We start from the raw sequence: 19,047 nt of genomic DNA on the forward strand, positions 1-19,047 counted from the left end.
TAGATGGGGAAATAAAAATGAACCTGAGACAATGTAGTTGCACAAGTCTGCACACCCACTTACATTGTACATAAGACAAAGAGGTAGAGTGAGAACCATTCCCACTCATCCACACCTAAAAGCCATGCTCACCAATAATACCAGTCACTATATGTTCGCATCATTGTAAATCTGAATAAAATGATCCAAATTCACATCAACAGCCGGTGTAATGTTCCTCATGTAAGAAGAGAAACAAAGTAACAAGTTGTACTACATGAGCAAAGCTTTAATGGTACTCTAATGTAGCAGTGGACTGTACAGTACTGGATATGCTAGCGCTAGCCAAGTCGTAGAAGACGCGCGCGGGTTAATGAAGTGACGCGCGTCCGGTGCAGTGGGATGTTTCAGATCTGGGACGACTCCAACCATAATGAGGAGTTCTTCACTCGGGCCTGCTGAGAGTCCCGCTTCAGCAGGGCCGTCACGGCCTCCTCGATTTTCGACAGCCACGCTCTCTGGAAAATATTCAATATGATAATGAATATTATGCCCAACTAGTTCCTTTTAGAAAATGGCACAAAGGCATCGAATGAAGCTTTATTATTGGCGACAGTCCAGTTTTATATGGAGGACCAAAACTGTCTAAATTCAAAATAAATAAATGACTGAATAAATACATGACTAAAAGTGAAAATAAAAATGGATATAAAAAAAGTTTGAAAATTACATCCAAAAAAAAAAAAAAAAAAAAAAAAAAAAAAAAAAAAAAAAAAAAAAAAAAGAATCGCTTACGACCAGCCCCTCATTTGAATAACATTTCGATTCCAAATAAATACATGACTAAATAAATGACTAAAATTGAAAATAACATAAAAAAAATAACTAAAAATGTATACAAATCAATTTTTTGTTCTTTTTAATTCCACTTCTATTTATTTTTTGGATATAATTTTCAAATTGTATTTTTTTAATATCTGCTTTTATTTTCACTTTTAGTCATTTATGTACTTAGTCAATTATTTATTTGGAATTTTGGCAGTTTTGCTCCTCCATAGTTTTAGAGCAAACGCTGCAATAAAACAAACATATATGACGCGACAGCGTTTACCTTAGAAGCCTCCGACGCAGCCTGCAGGACGAACGCACCGATGCACTGCTGGTAGCGGTTCTGGTGTGTAATTATAAAAGAATGAGGCAGTCCTGATGCTTTAAAAAAAAATAAAAAATAAAAAATCAATTAAATGCTGTAAACATCACAATGATCCCAGATGCATATCGACGCGTGTTATTACTTGAGGCATTGAGCTGATCAATGTTCCTGAGCTGGAGTCGGTCCAGCGAGACGGGCTGGTCGAGAACCGTGAAGGTGCAGCCTTCTTTCATCAGCTGCTCCAGCTCCAGGTTCTGTGACAAGCGCAGGGAGTTGGATTCCGGTCCCAGGGACCTCTGCGCACGCACGCACACACATGAGCAACTTGTACAGTTGTGTTTGGAACAGGGTTCAAATACTTTGGGGTTCTTCATTACCATTTTTTAAAGTTTGTTTTTAAGTCAATTGTTTTTTTTTTTTAAAACAAGTTTTTGTTGTGTTTTTTCTCCAAAAATGCTTTGTTGGAAAAAAAACCCAAAACAAAAACTAATACTCAAACTCAAAACTAGTTTATTAGTTTGAGATTTTTTGTGTTTGTTTTTTTTTTTTTTTTAAACAAAAAGGTCACCAGTCACCAAGTATTGTATAATAAACTACAAATCTCAAAACAACTGTTTGACCTTCTGTACAGCCTACAGCAATACCACAACACTGCACACTGAAAAAGAACCCTGAAAGTTTCCTAATGATAATTGATAAAGACATTTTAGCTTTAAGTATTGTTACTTTTAGAAACACAAAATGTAGTTTCAGCTAGTGTTTCCCCCCCCAAGTATTTCTATTTTTATTTGATTTGGTAAAAGAAAAAAAATAGTTTCTGCCATGTATTTTCTTTTAATTACTTATTTTATCGTTTTAACTGTATTACTTTTATCTATGCTATTTATTATTTATTTGTATTTATGATTTTTAATGACCTTTAATCCATATTTACTAGGGGTGTGAATTGCCTAGTACATGGCGATTCAATCCGTAACAATTTATAGGTCACGATTCGATCCTGATACAAATCTACAAGATGATTATTATTATTTTTTTAACTCAAATTTAGAAAATACTCATCAGTAAACGGTAATGTATATGTACACTAAGATTTGTATGAAAATGTACACTTCATGCTTATAACTGAGCTAGTGTTTAACAAACAGATTGCAAATTGTTTCATGTTTGAAGAGCTTTTAAATAAAATATTAAGGATTAATGTTCAATTAATATAACATTCTTCCACGCTTAAAGTGCCCCAAGTAAGACATTGTGTTGAATATTCCCATCAAAAGTTGAATGATGTTGAATCGATACGAGAATTGCGCACTGTAATCACAATACATTGCAGAATTGATGTTTTTTCTTAACACCCCTAATATTTACACTATACATGATTGTTTTTTGTTAGTAAAGGTAATGATGCAATAGAATATGAAGTGTTCCCAATAAAAATAGCTTGACGTCCTTTTTTTTTTTTTTTTTCTTTTTTTTTAAATTTTGTAATAGCGAACTACACACCTTCTTGTTTCTCTTCATCTTGGTGATGAGCAGAAATTCATCAAAGAGGAACAGGTAGACGTCGATGAGCTTGGCGTTCTCTGGAAACGAGCCAAAGGAAGACGGCGTGAGCATCTTTCAAACGCTCGGCCAAAACGCGTGCGAGCAGCAGACCTGTGAGCACCAGTTTGCCTTCGTGCAGCAGACTTCTGTGAGAAATGAGATTCCCCAGCGTCACGGCCTTCAGCAGATGTTTCACCGTCTGAAGAAAGACAAGACGATATCAGCTACAAGTTGACATATTGTGACAAGATCACATCTGAGCTCGTTGTAGGAAGTTAGATTGGATCATCTTATGTGTCTTTGAAAGCGCAACAAGGTCAACGCGGTTCGGCATCACCGACCTCGGGGACGAAGGCCCGCTTGTCGCGCTCCCACACAGGCAGCCACACCAGCGCGTCTCTCAGCTGTTTGACCTTCTGGTAGTTGTCCAGCCATTTCACCTTTCCCTCCAGGTCACCTTGGGGGGGACAATGTTGCTATTCACAAGAATGACTTTCTACAAGTAACAGTCTCTTCAATGACAGCTAATCTGTGAAATTCAAGTTTGTCAACCACTAGATACATGGAGATGGCAACAGTGCAGCACAATTTTTGAGCAGAAGAAATATTAGCAGCTGACTTGGCTAGGACAGCAAATGCAACAAGATCACACATCTCACACACCAACACAGTACGGTACGTATATGTAAAAGAGAGTATGTGGAACAGGAGTTAACTCATTTGCTCCCAAAAACGTATAAATACGTTCTATTTTAAATGTTTAAATGTCTCAAAGATGTATTTATACTTTATGTTTGTTTATGAGCATACAGAAGGCTTTGATGCAGCCTCTGAACAGAAGAGAATGGTTAAAGCAATGGTAGTTACTAAAAAACGGCCAGCAGGTGGCAGCAGAGTATACGAGATCAACCAAGACCATGTTGAAAACAAGCGGATTTCCCCACAGTTCTAAACAGATCTGTAACTAATGATGAAACTTAGCTATATTCTAATGCTAATTACTGCATAACGGAAACAGATGAAAGAAGACTTTCTTTTGGTAGATTTCATGCTTTATAGCAATAGAACAATATTCTGTGGGCCTCAAAATCCAGTAAAACATCCAGGAGCGAAGGGGCTGCGAATGAATGTGTTAATAAATAGCAAGTTTGCATTTCACAGTTGCACATCTGGAAATAAATTATTTTGCCATCAAATGCTATTTGTCTTGTTTTCTTCATCTTACAAATTGCCTGGGCCCCGTTTTGAAAATTAAACGTTCACCCACACTTCCTTCAGATGTTCGACTGCACTTTGATCCCATTTTGAAGGATTTCAAAAAGTCACCGTGTCCCAACAGGTCGGCTTGGGATGGCTGCTTGTCAAACACGACAGGTGTGACAACATGCTGATAGATTAAAGCCAACTAAGATTATAAAATACCCCGCCTACCTACGGGACACTCCTTGTCACCGCACCCGAACAACTCTGCCCTTCTTTAAGGGTTACGGGAAATATGTAAATCCGCTTCTGAGGTGTGCGGCTCAGCACAAAACCTCTATCAGGTTTGCACCACAAACGAGTCATGATCAGTAAGTCAAAGTGATGATGAGGAGGGATTTTCAGAATACAAATAGGGAAACTACAATTTTGCAGAAAATCAAATACATAATACATTTTCACCAGGAACTACTTCTAAAATATTAAATCGCTAGGCAATCTGGTGATCAAGCTGTTATCTATCAGCACACTCAGCATTATCCGACGTGTTATTTTTTGCTCGGTTGTGCCAATACCTTCACGCCGATCCCTTATTGTACCAATGGAAATATGCCGCCAAAAAAAACTCAGCATTCACCTCATCATCCGCAAAGACTTTGTAGCAATAATGTGCATTCTCCTGAATGAGGAAGCAATTTGTCTTTTGTTGTGAGCGGAGGACGTTCTCACATATTGACACGTCCACTTGCTCGGCGACCGCCTGCACGTCTCCGCTTTCCTCCTCCGTGTGGAACCTCCTGGCGATGTTCCGTAGGAGCAACGGGTAGCGGGTTAACCTCTGCAACGGCGCTACCAGCAGGTCGCGCAGTTGCAACCTGCGGCACTGCTTGTTGCTCTCGCACCACTGGAGTAACCAAAACACAGAGTGAGAGAAACCATTAACTCAGTTGCTCCCAAAAACATATAAATAAGTTCTATTTTAAAAGCTTTAAGTGTCCCAAAGCCGTATTTATACGTTTTGTTTTTCATGCTAGATCATACAGAAGGCTTTGATACAGCCTCTCTACTGCGCCTCTCTACGGATGAAGCAATGGTAGGAGTTACAAAAACGCCAGCCGAGTATAAGAGATCAACCAGGGCCATGTTGCAACAAGCTCTTTTCCCCACTGTTTTGAACAGGTTTGTGAATAATGATGAAACTTAGCTATAGTCTAATGCCAATTGCTGCAAAACGGAAACATAGAAATATATATTTTTTTTTTCTTGATGAAAGAAGAGACTAATCTTTCTTTTGGTAGGTTCCAGGTGACGGTGACAAAAATGAGAACAAATATGAATAAAATGAGGACATAAGCAGGATATTTGTTGGTGCTCTTAGATTTAGAATATTTTATTGATTACAAGGGGGAATTTGTTGACGCACAGTGCAAGTGCCCTGCTGTACCTTGACGTAAGACCCAAAGTCCTCTCTGGGCTTGAGGCTGTCCAGATAAAGCAAAGCTGTGGAGTAGTTGAGGCAGTACTTCTGCAAGCAGTGGCAAATGCTCTCCCGGAAAGTCTGCCAATAGATAGCAACACCGCATCAGCTCGTAACTCAGCAGATAAACGCATCATAAAAAGCAGCAGTGATCGGCTGCATATGACCACAGACATGCGACACAAGAAAATGAAAGAAAAACACGCCAAAAGTCTGAGGCAAATAAAATATACTGAGATTTAAGAAGTTTGCCATACAATTGAATTATTTAGATTTATTTTATTTTTTTTTATTATTTTTTTTAAGAAACAAAAAATGATGTGTCCAGAACATTAATAATTGAGGTCTTGATATGTTTGCATTTTCACAACATAATTGACAAACGGTTACTTATCAGTGTAAACTCTGATCCACAAAAGGCAACGAACATTATCAGCAGCTAAACGACGCAGGCGGATGTTGGAGGTCTGCAGTCTATTGAACATGTGCGCTTTATCTACGATAATAAATCCCTAAGTTAAGACCTTCTATTGTACTTCAAGAAAAATCTGTCGTCGTGAATGATCCGCCCTGAAAAAATGGAACCGCAAACATCATAAATGAATTTGTGTCCGTCTATTGACGCTTTCTTCCCAGCAGCACCTTGATGTGTCATGTGATGTACTTTTGGTTGAGTTTTGCAAGCAAAGCTGGCAAGTGCTGGAACACACTTCCCTGTCCCTCCCTCAAACGCTGTGGCATTGTTGTCTGTCTGCAGTGTCTGGCACACAATGTCGAGTCACCCAAAGGAAACTAACGCATGTGGGCTGATGTATTGTATAGTTTGAATGACATCAAATGCTTTTAGGGAGAGGCCCGTGGGAAGTCATGAGTCACCCGGCACAACCTTTCTTTGATATGTGACTCACTGGGGGGCATTTCATTTGTCAACGTCTACTGCCTACCTATGGAAATTGGAATTATTTGGGCCGAATAATAAAAATAAAAATCATCATTGGTGGGATGTACAAGTCAAAATGTTCAAATATTTTGCCAATGTGTATTGAGAAATCTAGAAAAGAATGAGTGACATCTTACTTTGCTCAACAGCTCCAGCAAATCTCCTTGGTTACCATCGGTGAGGTCCAACGAGTCCTTGATGACGCGCAGCAGGTTGTTAAGGAAACCAAAGCTCACCTGCAATCAAAAACATTGCGTGTCCAATGACTGTGCATGATATGTTACATTGTAGGGTACAGAGTCTCCACGGTGTCCACCCAGTAGTCTAATATAGTTAGTCATACTTCTCTAGACCAACCAAACCAGCTTCCACATTCACAAAACCCCTCTTTATTTTATTAAGTATTTTTTATAAAACCAAACAATGATGTGACATTTGAGATGATTTATTGATGCGATACATATCTCGTGTTAAAGCTCACCAAGCATAGCTCACTGAGGTTTGCAAAGAGCCCCCAGGCGTCGATATCAGCCAGGCAGTTTCTCATCTGAAGGTTCGTGAGTGTAGCCAAAAACACCTGAATGCAACAAAGGAGGCAGACAATCGGCTTAGACAGGTGTCAGGTTTTTGTTTGGGTTTGCTACGTTTGTGTTTCTGTGTACATTCGGAGACATTGTGCGGACAAAATCACCTCTTTGAGGACCATGAGCTGATCCAGGAAGTAAACACACTCGCTGGTGAAGAGCTCCCAGATGGCCTCTTGTCTTTTAAAGCCCTGCGGGTCAGAGGTGGGGCTCCACTGGGAAGACTGGTCCTGCAGGAACTCTGCTACAGAGTAGTCCTGCACAAAAATGACCATTGAATTTTGTTTCAAGAGCAAAGTGAAAGTAAGAGAATGGCGAGAAAGCTATGCTATCATTTATTTGTGTAAAAACATTCATCACATTGTGTGATGTTCTTCCCACCGTCAGCATGTGCAGTGTGTATTTATGTGATATTTATATGCTTGATGCCGGTTAGCACCTAGACAATCAGGTTCTTGCACAACTTGTTATTTCAGAGCCGCACGTTCGAGACGGATTCTGTTTGGATTGGAAATCTGGATGTGTTAGCATTTCAACGTGAATATCGCATCCATTGACAATCCCTCGCAGCACAGGGAAGACATATTGACACAACAAATAGAGCGCTGCCGACAGAGGTCATTTCTCACCTTATACTTTTGAAGGTCACAGTTTCGCCAGTCCTGAATTTGTGCCGTTGAGAGATGGCCTTCAATATCCGACACCGACATGCTTGTTTGGGACTTCCCTTTAGTCTGAAAGTTAAAAAGCCGTTTATATATAAAAAAAAAAGTTGTGCGGCTGCGCACATTCAGGCCCAGTATTGCGTGATGAAACTAATCAATTTGGCTCAACTTTTACTTTGGGCATTTCCACCAATGCCAAACTTAGAGGAAAAAGGGATGAGGAGCCATATTAATCTGCTTTGTGAAATGGGTCAGAGAACAATGCTGAAACCTCAACAAACACACACACACACACACACAAACAAAATACATCAAACAAAACCACAAACACAAGCGCCGCTAAAGCACAAAGACGACTTACTGTGCTACGCCTTGAAAAAGGCCACTTTGACTTCTTTGTGTCTGCAATTACAAGGAGCACAAGGGAGAACATCTCAAATAATTTTGAACCGAAACAAAGCGCTGGGAAATTAGTTGCAAATGAGTTGGCCTAAGAGCTTCTTGTTTTGATGGGACTGACAGGCTTTAAATTGTTTCCAAATCATAACTGAAAGGAAACGTTTAGAAGCATGTTGTAAAAATGCTGAATCCATTGGTAATTTGAGCGTCAGCAGGTACACGCCAGAACAAACGAGCAGGCATGCATGATTGATGAGCATAACTGGCAGATGAAGATGAGATATTTGGACTGACATGTCGTGAGGAAGCCGTTAAAGTGAAAGTTATCTTTGGTATTCTGCCAAAAGTACAGTACAATCGGAGGACTTTTTTTTTTTTTCCCTTACCAGAGAAGTTGTTTAACATGTCAGCTGCTCCATTGGATACAAACAGATCTCCAGGTGACACATCCAAGCCAGGTAAACTGACCACGACAGAGCTCCGCCGCCTTTCCTCCAACCTGAAGTAAACAGAACATCTACATGAGGTGGTCTTGTAGCCAAATGACAAGGACACAAAAAAAAAATGTGACATGCCTTCGAATTAGTTTTGTAACATTTATACAAACGCAGCTTTGATCGAGTCACTACTTCCCGTACGTCAGGAGGAAATAACTAAATTCCATTTATCATTCTTCTTGAAATGCCAGTGAAATACCACCTGCACTGTGCAGCAAATTGGCTATTTACAACACACGTGGAGCATAAACAAAGTGGCATGTTTATGGCCTTTCGGGCCTTTTCACAGAGCTTGTCAATATTTCACCCCATTTGTGGCAAAAGAGGCACGGCACGATTGTGGGGCACTTCTAATCCTCTTGGTCTCTTTTCAACTAGTTACCAAGGCATGTTTGTTTATGGCTTGGGGGTGGGGGACAACAGGTTTTCCATTTCTCCAGGTTTTTTTCAGGCATTTTGCCCAAGGCAAAGCTCTCGTGTTTTAATATATCCTCTACTGGGATGAAGGGAGAGGGCAAACACGAGCATATCATAACAAATGTCATTCAGTCGTGCTGTGAGTAAACATCTCATTTCACACATGCATACAGTAAGACCAATTTCTCAGCTGAACTGGTTGGTTCAGTGTTTTTTTTTTCTCCTGTATTATTGACCCTCTGGAAAATGTGTTAGGGTTAGACCGACCGATATAAAAAAAAGTGGCAAATTTGCCACTTTATAAACTGGGAACTATCGTATCTGCATACATCTCTGCTAAAGCAATTAATATGCTTCCTCTGTAGACATTTTGCAAACTGTGACTTGTGTAGCGTGACACATGCGTTTCCTTTCTGCCAGCCGGCAACAAACTTGACACAAACAGCTGCGCGACAAGAAAAAAAATTGGCAAATTTGCCGGTTTATAAAGTGGCAAATTTGCCACTTTTTTCCCTCGTCATATTGCCCCCGCCCTCTTTAAAAAAAATAATAATAAATAAAAAATAAAAAAAATAAAAAATCTCTGTGGCCCTAATATGCCGTAGTAGTCTCTCCCTATGTTCCATCTTTCCATTTTCTTGACCGCTTATTCCTCACACGGGTCGCCGGGGGTGCTGGCGCCTATCTCAGCTGGCTCTGGGCAGTAGGCGGGGGACACCCAGGACTGGTTGCCAGCCAATAGCAGGGCATCGTTCCCTATGTTTTAACAGTAATCCCCCCCAAAAAAATAAATAAATTCTAAAATGACTGAAATCTTAAACTTTCACATACTGTATCTGTTTTAGTTTCCAACAAAAACAAGAGCAGATAGTTACGAGGGTAGGTAGCATCTCAAGTTATAAAGTTAACTGAAATTCTAAATAAATAGTTCCCTGTAGTTAATGTTTTAAATTGATAATTCATCGGCTACGAGATTTTTTATTTATTTATTTATTTAATTTAAAAAGGCTGAATACTGATATTCGACAAAATGCCAAATATCGGCACCCATAACCAGCCCGGCCGATAATCGGTACATCCCTGGTTAGGGTACCTTCAGGATGATGCTGATTGACAGTCAATCATGGGATGTTGGAAGTGCCATGACACCAACAAGTACTCTATCCTTCAACCTATCTAGTTCTGCAACTAAAGGTTCACTCGCAGCCGTCTGACATGTCGTGACAGTTGGCCAGTGACCCTTGCCAGCTTTCAGTGGTTTCACTTCCTAACACTGACAAAATGGTTCAGAGCGACAGAAGTGATGAAAGCAGATCATTGTTCCTCGTGTGCTGTTACTTTACTGGATGTACAACCCATATCAAATTCGAGTTAGTGTTCATAACAATTCTAAGAGGAAGTACAAGAACGAGAAAGGACATAAGCCCTGATTTGCCTCGGCCCACGATAACATGCAAACCAGCAGCGGTCAATTTTCCTCTTCCTCGTCACACACAAAGAGCTCCGAGGTTACGTTTCTGCAGTTGAGCGAGCTCAACTGTCAAACAAGTACACATGCCCTCAGGAGGGACTCGGATAATTTAGTGACATTCACCCTTGTTGAACTTTGACGGTGCAAACGGATCCTTTTCAGGTAAAGTAACACCGAGTCCACGTTAAAGGAGATAATAGTTAGTGTGCAGCTGCACCTGAGTCGGATCCAGGCCTAATGAGATCGTCAAGAAGGGCACGAACGCTGCCTGCAAACCAGGTCAGCTCGTGCACTTCATTCCGCGCATCCTCACAATGACATGCTGTTGCTTTGTGGCCACGCAGAAAGCCTCCTCTGTGTCCACTCAGGGCACTTGTTCAAATAAAATGGCTGCTTTGTTCCCTGCTCAGCGAGCGAAATAACGATGCACGGAAACAAAACTCGCGCCGCCGATGCCTTCGCAGGGCTCGGCCGCTGCGAGAGGCGTCGTGCCAGCGTGTAATTAAAGAGACAATAGCTGCCTAATTATCCAGCCCAGCCGCCCATTAGGAGGGGTGTGGGTGGCACGGAGAGAAAACTGCATTAATGAGGGTTTGTCTAGTCCACACATAACCATGGGACTCTCAAAACTTCACCAGGCTCTAACTAACAAAGACATGAACGCGCAATGGGGCTTCCTTAAACCAGAGGTCCCGGGCGCCCAGTGACACAAGGCAAGCTGGAACAAGATGGGTCGGAGGGGAGGAAGGGTATGTTTGTTTATACATGCCTCATATTCAATTGTGAACGATGCTGATTCAGCATGCAAAATACTCACCTAATCGGGCGATGCTCCTTCTCCTACAAAAAATGATGCAGACACAAGTTAAGATCAAATTGAAATGTGTACCACGTCTTAAAGTTTTGTTGTTTTTTTTTAAATTCCTTACAATATGTTCTATGTTAGTCTAAATTTTGCCATTTTGCCACTTGCCGTGGACTGAAAATGACATCACAGTTGCTCAATGGCAGCTCAGATTCAGAAATGAGGTGAGCCGTGATTGGTCGTTCCCCGGAGCAACTGTGATGTCATTTACAGTCGACAGCAAATTGCAAAATGGCCGCCCCCTGAGAGGGATAAAAATTGGTGCATTTTGCTGCTCAACTCATATTCCACAAATTGTTTAGACTAGTAGGGGATCATCCAACATATTGTCAAGAAAAATTGGCGGTTGACTTCCCCTTTAAGACTTCAATTATGTATATACATCCTTTATATTTCTGAATTGTGTCTGAAAATAAATGCCACTCTACAGGTCAGAGGGATAATTAAGATCTAAAGACTTATCTGCGCCAACACTTTCTCATTGGCGCATGTGGCAGGTTTCGTCGAATCAGTCAAGCTGTTTTTTTTGTGTTTGTTTTGTTTTTTTAATTTTGCCGCTAATGAAAACACAACCTTAGCAAAAGGTAAACACGTTTGTCTTACAGTACACTCAGCATTCCACAGCCAATGCAGAGTGCTCTCCTAACAAACGTCGCCATTATATCACTTTCAAAGACATTCAAATTTGAAAGTGTTTTAAGTGGTCGCTCAGATTCAAAAGCCTCACGTTATCGGAGGAGAATGCCAGTACTCTATTGAGAATGTGCCGTGTTGAATAGCAGGAGCTGATGAAAAGATCTCCTATTATCTTCTTCCATCGCTCACTGACCCCTCCATTATTAGGCGACTGCTGACTGCCGTGAACGGGGGGCCCACGGAGGGCACTTCCCAGGCCTCTGCGGGCAGCGGGCTCGGCGCGAGCTGTCAGTGCGTGTAACTGCTGATTCATTGGCTGTCAAAAGCTCGCATTGTGGATGACCACCACAGGGGGCAAGGACGAAGGAGCCTGATAGGACGTCTACAAGGAAGGAATGTGTAACAATTTCATTTCCAGGCTTGTGGATTAAAATCCACCTCAGACTACGCTACATGACCCGAGATTTAAGGGCCCCGAGTCCCTTGAGTAGCGTAGCGGGTGGGAGGAGGAATTGATCCCCCCGAAAAACTTTGAAAGAAAACAAACATTCTTTTCATTTTTGCTCAGAATTTAAAACAATTCCCAGATTTTTAATGGCATGTCTGTGACATAATCTACTCAAAAATCCCCCAAGGATCAAGAATTACCGCACACTTCTCAGCTTCTTTTTAGGCAGGAAAATCACTTGAAAAATGACAGGTCGCTGCTGCCAATGATTATTATTTTGCATGGAACAATCCAGTGCTCACCTGTAATTCACTATCAGGAAATCCAAAATCTTTCCCAAGACTAGGATGAGCACTGCGACATTGTGGCTTCATGGAAGCGATACCATTGTCGAAGCTCTTTGATCTATGTGATCTGGTTCTTTGTCGGCCACAGGGTGAAATTGGCGGATGCTCATGACAGATCTTGCCAGCAGACAGGAGGGGGTTTGTGGCGAGGGGAGACTTTACTCTGTGTAAAGGCGATGACAGGAACGCAGAGGAGGGCTCCTCCTGGGTGCTCCCCATCCTCGCGGGGTCCTGCGAGTCCAACATGGGACGCCTGGTGCTTCTCATCCTCCTCAAGGTGGGAGAGGTGGAGATGCGACCGGGAGCCTGTCGGTCGAATTGGAAGAAAGGTGCTACCATGCCATTGTGCTCCAGCAAAGGTGAATGCCTCAGCTTGGAGTGTGTCCGTGTGAGATCAATGTGCATTATCACCGGGTTGCTGGTTTGGGACTCCTTGTGCTCAAAAGTCCCACGATCCGTTTGCGTCTCTGCATTTGCCACACCTGAAGTGACGACTTCATTTCCCACCCATTCAATGTAACTCCAGTCCAACTTCTTTTCGTCGTTTTCATCTTTGTCTTTCATGACAACATGCTTCATTGTAGACATTTTAGCCTCAAAGGCATTGTAGTGCAGCAGGCTTTCAGAAAGTGTAAGGTTTAGGAGTCTGGATAATTTGCCTCATCTGATGAAAGGTCAGATCCTATGGAATTCCAACACAATTCACTCCAAAACCTCTCAAGATCCTGTGAAGTTAGTGAGAAAAAAACCCAAGTCAATTCCATACAGTTAATAATATAAAACAGTCTTTTGGCATCCCTATTCTGATGAGCAAGACGTATAACGGTACATGACATTGAAAATTCATGTGGGACTTGTTATGTCTACTTTTAACACGTCATAGAAACCGTGCGACCAATGAAGGCAACAAAGTGGATTAAGGTTTATTCCATGTGACAATGGCGCGACACAAAAAGAGTGGTAGACAGGGCTGCTCGCTGATAGATGTGAAAAGTCCAGCGTATGATACTTCCAACCTTTAGTCAAGTCACTTTCACGGCTATTGTCACGACATTAACATTGTTTGGTAGTTAGTTAAAAGGCGAACCACCTGCTACGGGCTTCAGGCAACAAAGGAACTCCGCGACGTCCTCGTACGCGTCACTCGCTGCAATGAGCGCTTGGGGCACCTGCGCCAGGTACACGAGCTCATTAAAGTGGAATGAAGTCAGGTGTACTTACAAGCGTGGAGCTCAACCGCCGAGACGCGAACTTGCTGGCGGCCGGCAGGGGAGGAGGAGAAGCGTGACCAGAGGAGAGGGCGTCCTGTTCGGCTTGTGCAGCGGAAAAGCAGAAATGGTCCAAAAAAGCTCAAATAAATAAAATATGTGCTCGCCTGTCAAACGAAACGACCATATGACAAAAGAAGCAGGTGCTGTTGACTACGCGAAGGCGTGGAGACTTTGACAAGCCAAGCTGGAGTAAAGGTGCGACTGCGTACCGCCTGTATGGAAAGTTGGAAACATCAGACGTACCTACTCTGTGAGCGCGCACGCGCATTCAAGTACGGGCTTGATTGTTTCTTCAATTGTGTGCGAAGCTTTCCTTCGTTCTGATTGTAATGATTTTTACTGGCATAATTTCCCTTATTAAATGGAAAGTTGTTTTTTTTATTTGTTATGGGGATTTTTAGTTGCACTTATACTATCACTGGCTACTGCAGTGAAGCAGCTGAGCAGTTGAAACCCATGAATGATAGAATAAATAGTTATTTTTATGCAAGCATAAAATGCTTTTGTTTACTCAGTGATTAATCAGCGGATGACTGTATTTATTTTAATTAAACATGTTCAGCAGGTGACCCACCAGTTGTTTTTTTTTACCATATGAACACTAGAGGGCGACGTAGGTCGCATATTAAGCTCTATTGCACTGCTAGGCTCGAGAAGCTTGATACACAGCGCCGCCTAAAGTATCACACTTGATAAAACGTCAGTCCACATTCATTTTGAAATTACCATCTATAAAGATGCAGCCATATTTCTATTAGTTTAACATTTGTTCCCACTTTAATATTAACAAAAGTATGAAAATTCAGAAAAATATTTCTATTGTGTGTTTTATTGTATATTTAGAACAGATATAAAATGTGGGATTAATTGTTAGTTAGCTATTTAAATTATGCAATTAATTACAATTAAACATTTTAATCGCCTGATACCCCTACCCATAATGCCTTCAAATTCCTCAACAGTTACAGACAACCAACATGGACAAGCACTTAAAAGTAACATATTCTAAAATAAAATGAAACAATGTTAGTGATGTAGCCACACCCCAATTCTTGCGATTTGGTAATGTCACATTGACATTTATTGACCTTTACAATACATATCTTTACAATTACATCCACATTTCAGGAAGGGACACGTCAAATATCAGGTATTAAAATGAGAATAAGAATCATCCTTTAACAAAGTTAATTGTGACACCTGTATGACTTGCTTTTGTACTATACGTATGTGTTCCTTTTGTACTTTTTCTCCCCAATATCTTGAAGCCATAGACCAGGGGTGGCGAGATCCGGTCCTCGAGGGCCGCAGTCCTGCTGGTTTTGGATATTTCCCTTCTTCAACACAGCTGATTCATGATCAGCTCATCAGCAAGCTCTGCAGGAACCTGATAACGAGCCTGTTAATTGGAATCAGCTGCACTTCGAGTAGGGAAATCTACAAAACCTGCAGGACACCGGCCCTCGAGGACCGCAGTTTGCCACCCCTGCCATAGACAATTTAACTGTGATGATGGTCAAATTCTCTCTTGGGCTTGAAGTTCACCAGAGCTTCACAGGTTGCCACTGGAATCCTTTTCCACTCCGCCATGACGACATCACGGAATTGGAGGATATGCGAGACTTTTTCAAGGATGTTCTATCACAGGGTTCACCAATTCCGGTCCTCGAGGTCCGGAGTCCTGCATATTTTAGATGTTTCTGCCCACTAGCACACCTGATTCATATAATCAGCTCATCAGCATGCCCGATAACAATGCTGATCTTTCGTATTAGGTTTGTTGGTAGGCCGAAACATCTAAAACCCGCAGGACTCTGGACCTCAAGGACCGGAATCTATCAGGTTTAGGTCTGGAAACAATTTGGCCAGTCCATCACCTTTACCCTACCTTAACCTCTTTAGCAAGGCAGTAGTCATTTTGGAGATGTGCTTGGTGTCACTATCATGTTGGAAAACTGCCTTGAGGCCCAGTTTCAGGAGGGATGAGAATTGGGATCATGCTCAGCTTCAGTACACCACAGTAGAAGTTGTCATTCGTGGCTTCCTTAATGAACTGTAGCTCCCCAATGCCGAATGCTCTCAACTACCATCATGACCAAGGCCGAGACCTTGTAACAGTAACTGTGCTCAATTTGGACAATTTCACTTATAGGTGTGCTCGCTTTTGTTGCCAGGGGGTTCACCTAATAATCCCTGTTATTGTGATGGAACAAAAAAATTACACTGTGCTGTACAACTTTTATATATGCATATATGTGCGGGATTACTCACTTTGGTGAGATAGCGTATGTGTGCGTATGTGCTGATTATCCATTATCTGTGTAATGAAGAAGAACATAACAAAGCGTGTTGTAGTAGAGGCCTGTCGTTAGGGAGGACTGAGCGGAATTTGCTCGGAGGCCTGACAGAAGCAGTCTCCGCCCCCTCGAGGTGGATGTGAAAAGCAGATCTCTGCCACTCTGACATACAGGAAGAAGTTCAATAAGGCTGACAGAAGACGCCACTTCTTGAAGAAGTTCGTTTGAAATACAGGTACACCTCCTGGTAAATTCGAACATGAAGAGGGAAGGTTGATTATCTGGACGAGCGCTGTAACGCGTGGACTCATTCGCTACTTCAAGCAAAGACGTGGGTGCAATGGGGGAAGCAGGACAAGTTTGAAGCAGGTCACCACGACTCCAAAATGTCAGAGCACAGATCCAGCTTCCTTCACATTGGAGACATCGTGTCTCTCTACGCGGAAGGCTCGGTGAACGGCTTCATCAGCACTTTGGGGTACGTCGCTCGTCACCGTTGCCCGTCTCTTTCAAACTCCGCAATGTGGACTACAGTACCTTCACATGTGTCTCTTTGCTTCTAAAATCACACAAACATGTAAATGGGACACCACAACCGCTCACCGTCCAATGCTTGACGCAAATGTAACCGGTATGCAAAGCAGGAAGACAAGTGCAAACCATTACCGTCAACTTTCTTTTCCTTTTTGGCTGAGTCCCACTGAGGAGGAAGTGGCTCTTGCAAATGCCATGCTGCATGCATGCTACAAAATTCCCCACTTCAGTCACACCATGCGTAAGCAGTCAACTCAAGAATACAGGGTGGGGATTGGACACTCATGACACTGTACAATTAATTTATTTATTTATTCATTTATTTATTTGTACACTATACAGTCCTATTTTTTATGATAAAACTGGGCTGTTCAACACTAATACAGAACGTTAAAAAGGTAACCTTTAACCAAATAATGCAAAGTTGAGGAATTTTGATATTTTTGTCCAGCAGTGCCAGTATAACTCGTTTTCCAATACTTTTTTTTTTTTAGCCAAAGAGCACATGTTTATACGAAGACAAATTTCACGGTACACGTCCCGCCAAGCAAAAACACGACAAAAAGGCATATACTGAAATAATGACAATGTTCTCTCTATTTACTCACAAATTTACTGATGTGAACTGTGAAGTCAGGTCAATTGTATTTGCACCTTCTGCCATCTAATGGATTTGTGTAGCAAATGGAACATTGTGGTTTCCTAGGAAAGATGCAGAAATGATCATTTGAAAATGTAAACTTGCATTAAATGAATACTAGTGTTCCATCATCCATGTTGATATCTATGTGTTTCCTAGCTTGGGTAATTATTGTGAGAAATCATTAATGTTGTCAGCATCTTAGATTAATATCATTATATCTAGCACAATTAATAACCTACCCCATTAAAGATTATTTAATTAGATCTGCTTTTTCCAGATGTGTGTATCAAACTACTAGCTCTCTGCATTAACCAGTACCCAAAAAGTAGCTCCCAGTTTCAAAAAGGTTGGTCAACCCAATCTAAATGTGAAATATATTTGGAGGAAATGCTTCTTACCTTGCTGAGGAAAGCACCGATTTTGAAATGCATTCCCAACAAACCTCATAATATTGAATTTCTTTCAAGAGAAACGTCGGGCTGAGTGGCAGCTTATGTTGCAACTACTGTATGTCATTTGTTCACGTGGTTCTGCCGCAGGTCATCAGCTCCAGATTTCCAGTTGCTTTTAACACAAGAGAAAAAAATGTTGATTTTACAAATTACAGTGGCTTGGACTCTGGATGCATGTAAAAGTGGAATGATTTTTTTTTTCTTCATGGTACTTTTTGTGTACTCCTAACAAAAGGCAAAGACAAAAAGGTGAAAGGCACCTCTCCTGTGATGTATTATCTCATTAATTTGTGTCTCCAGCAGATAATTTTCCAAATTTCTGGCTGACATCGCATTCAAGGTTTTCTGGTGCAATGGAGTCTGTATGCATAGTGTAAATAAATAAATATATGACAGGTTACAGTGACTGGTTTTAGGCACCGTAGCTGACCCTGAACTGACAGCATTTCAGGGTGCCCTGTGGGATCTGAATCCTGCAAAACAAGCATGATCAACTGGGTGAGGAATGACTTTGCCCCACCCTCTACTTCTCTCAGTCTTGATCTTTATGGTCTGGGACAGTTTTTAAAACCAGATTTTCTTGCCATTTCTTCTTCTGTTGATTCCAAGTTTTGTGTTAGGTTATGTTTGTGTTCTTTATCATTTAGATCCCATTTCTACTTGGATCTTAAAAAAATGGGTGAACACTCTACTAAACTATTAAAATCTTCAATAAGCAATTTCATAGAAAAGCTCCTGAAGTTGAATAACACCTATGTTGATGTAAATGCAAAGGCCAGCTGACGGGGACATCAAATGTAACAGTGTGCATGACGTGATTGTGTAGCTATAGCAGTAAAATAACTCTTGTATTTGATTATCAACAAGAGTCTTCTTAACCCAATAAGAGAGCACCTTGAGGAAAAGAGCCCAACCCCTGTGAGCACACTTTACGTTGATCTGGGCGTAGTGCCGTTGTTTGCATAAGCTAACATGAAATCTCTTCACCCCTTACACACCTTTATATTCCAAACAAGCAGAAGTCGGAAGTCTTGAAATGTGTGATGATAAGTTCACCCAGGGCCCTCCAGATTCATTTGAGACTTTTTCATCTTGAATGTTGTTTAATTTGACGGCTCAGGCTGTGCTTTTGTGATAACTGCCCTAAAATATTCTGTATGGTGAAACCTCTACATTTGAGCACAATTCAGGGACCCTGGTCAACCTCTGATTTGTTTGCATTTTCAA

The 19,047-nt window shown here is 41.4% G+C and overlaps 2 protein-coding genes and 1 long non-coding RNA gene across 8 annotated transcripts in view; 1 reads left to right on the forward strand and 2 right to left on the reverse strand.

Moving 5' to 3' along the window:
• Positions 1 to 247: 247 nt before the first annotated feature.
• plekhg7 (pleckstrin homology domain containing, family G (with RhoGef domain) member 7) lies at positions 248 to 14,172 on the reverse strand. Of its 4 annotated transcripts, none has more exons than XM_077516535.1 (17): positions 13,845 to 14,172; positions 12,579 to 13,348; positions 11,145 to 11,167; positions 8,329 to 8,441; positions 7,905 to 7,945; positions 7,508 to 7,612; positions 6,986 to 7,135; positions 6,776 to 6,871; positions 6,432 to 6,530; positions 5,322 to 5,435; positions 4,607 to 4,781; positions 3,019 to 3,134; positions 2,789 to 2,876; positions 2,636 to 2,715; positions 1,275 to 1,386; positions 1,091 to 1,188; positions 248 to 497 (listed from the first exon to the last, which is right to left on the reverse strand). In XM_077516535.1, the coding sequence occupies exons 2-17, from the start codon at positions 13,209 to 13,211 to the stop codon at positions 387 to 389; spliced, it is 2,154 nt and encodes a 717-aa protein (XP_077372661.1). In that variant the 5' UTR covers positions 13,212 to 13,348; positions 13,845 to 14,172; the 3' UTR covers positions 248 to 386. The 4 variants fall into 4 exon arrangements, with proteins under 4 accessions (XP_077372661.1, XP_077372659.1, XP_077372660.1 ...); XM_077516533.1 differs by having other exon boundaries at positions 1,275 to 1,428; positions 13,845 to 14,171; XM_077516534.1 differs by having other exon boundaries at positions 1,275 to 1,428; positions 13,714 to 13,852.
• Positions 14,173 to 15,236: 1,064 nt separating this feature from the next.
• LOC144015986 (uncharacterized) lies at positions 15,237 to 17,927 on the reverse strand. Its single transcript, XR_013282820.1, has 3 exons — positions 17,767 to 17,927; positions 16,858 to 17,427; positions 15,237 to 16,750 (listed from the first exon to the last, which is right to left on the reverse strand). It is a non-coding gene; the product is annotated as an uncharacterized LOC144015986 (long non-coding RNA).
• The window catches only part of itpr2 (inositol 1,4,5-trisphosphate receptor, type 2), a 63,484-nt gene continuing 60,719 nt past the window's right edge, over positions 16,283 to 19,047 (forward strand). For 2 of the 3 annotated variants that reach the window (XM_077516537.1, XM_077516540.1), the window contains exon 1: positions 16,283 to 16,669. In XM_077516537.1, the coding sequence (XP_077372663.1) occupies positions 16,578 to 16,669 (92 nt within the window). In that variant the 5' untranslated portion in view covers positions 16,283 to 16,577. The remainder of the gene's footprint in view (positions 16,670 to 19,047) is intronic. The other variant, XM_077516539.1, reaches the window with a different exon arrangement.

This window comes from Festucalex cinctus, chromosome 3 (genome assembly GCF_051991245.1).
Source record: "Festucalex cinctus isolate MCC-2025b chromosome 3, RoL_Fcin_1.0, whole genome shotgun sequence".
Taxonomy (NCBI): domain Eukaryota; kingdom Metazoa; phylum Chordata; class Actinopteri; order Syngnathiformes; family Syngnathidae; genus Festucalex; species Festucalex cinctus.

Coding starts and splice junctions, on each gene's coding strand:
- plekhg7 (XM_077516533.1), bottom strand. CDS start 13,211: ATGTCTACAATGAAGCATGTTGTCATGAAAGACAAAGATGAAAACGAC. Junction 1,429..2,635: donor AGATGAAGAGAAACAAGAAG/GTGTGTAGTTCG, acceptor GTGCGTGCGCAG/AGGTCCCTGGGACCGGAATC. Junction 1,189..1,274: donor TGATCAGCTCAATGCCTCAA/GTAATAACACGC, acceptor TTTTTTTTAAAG/CATCAGGACTGCCTCATTCT.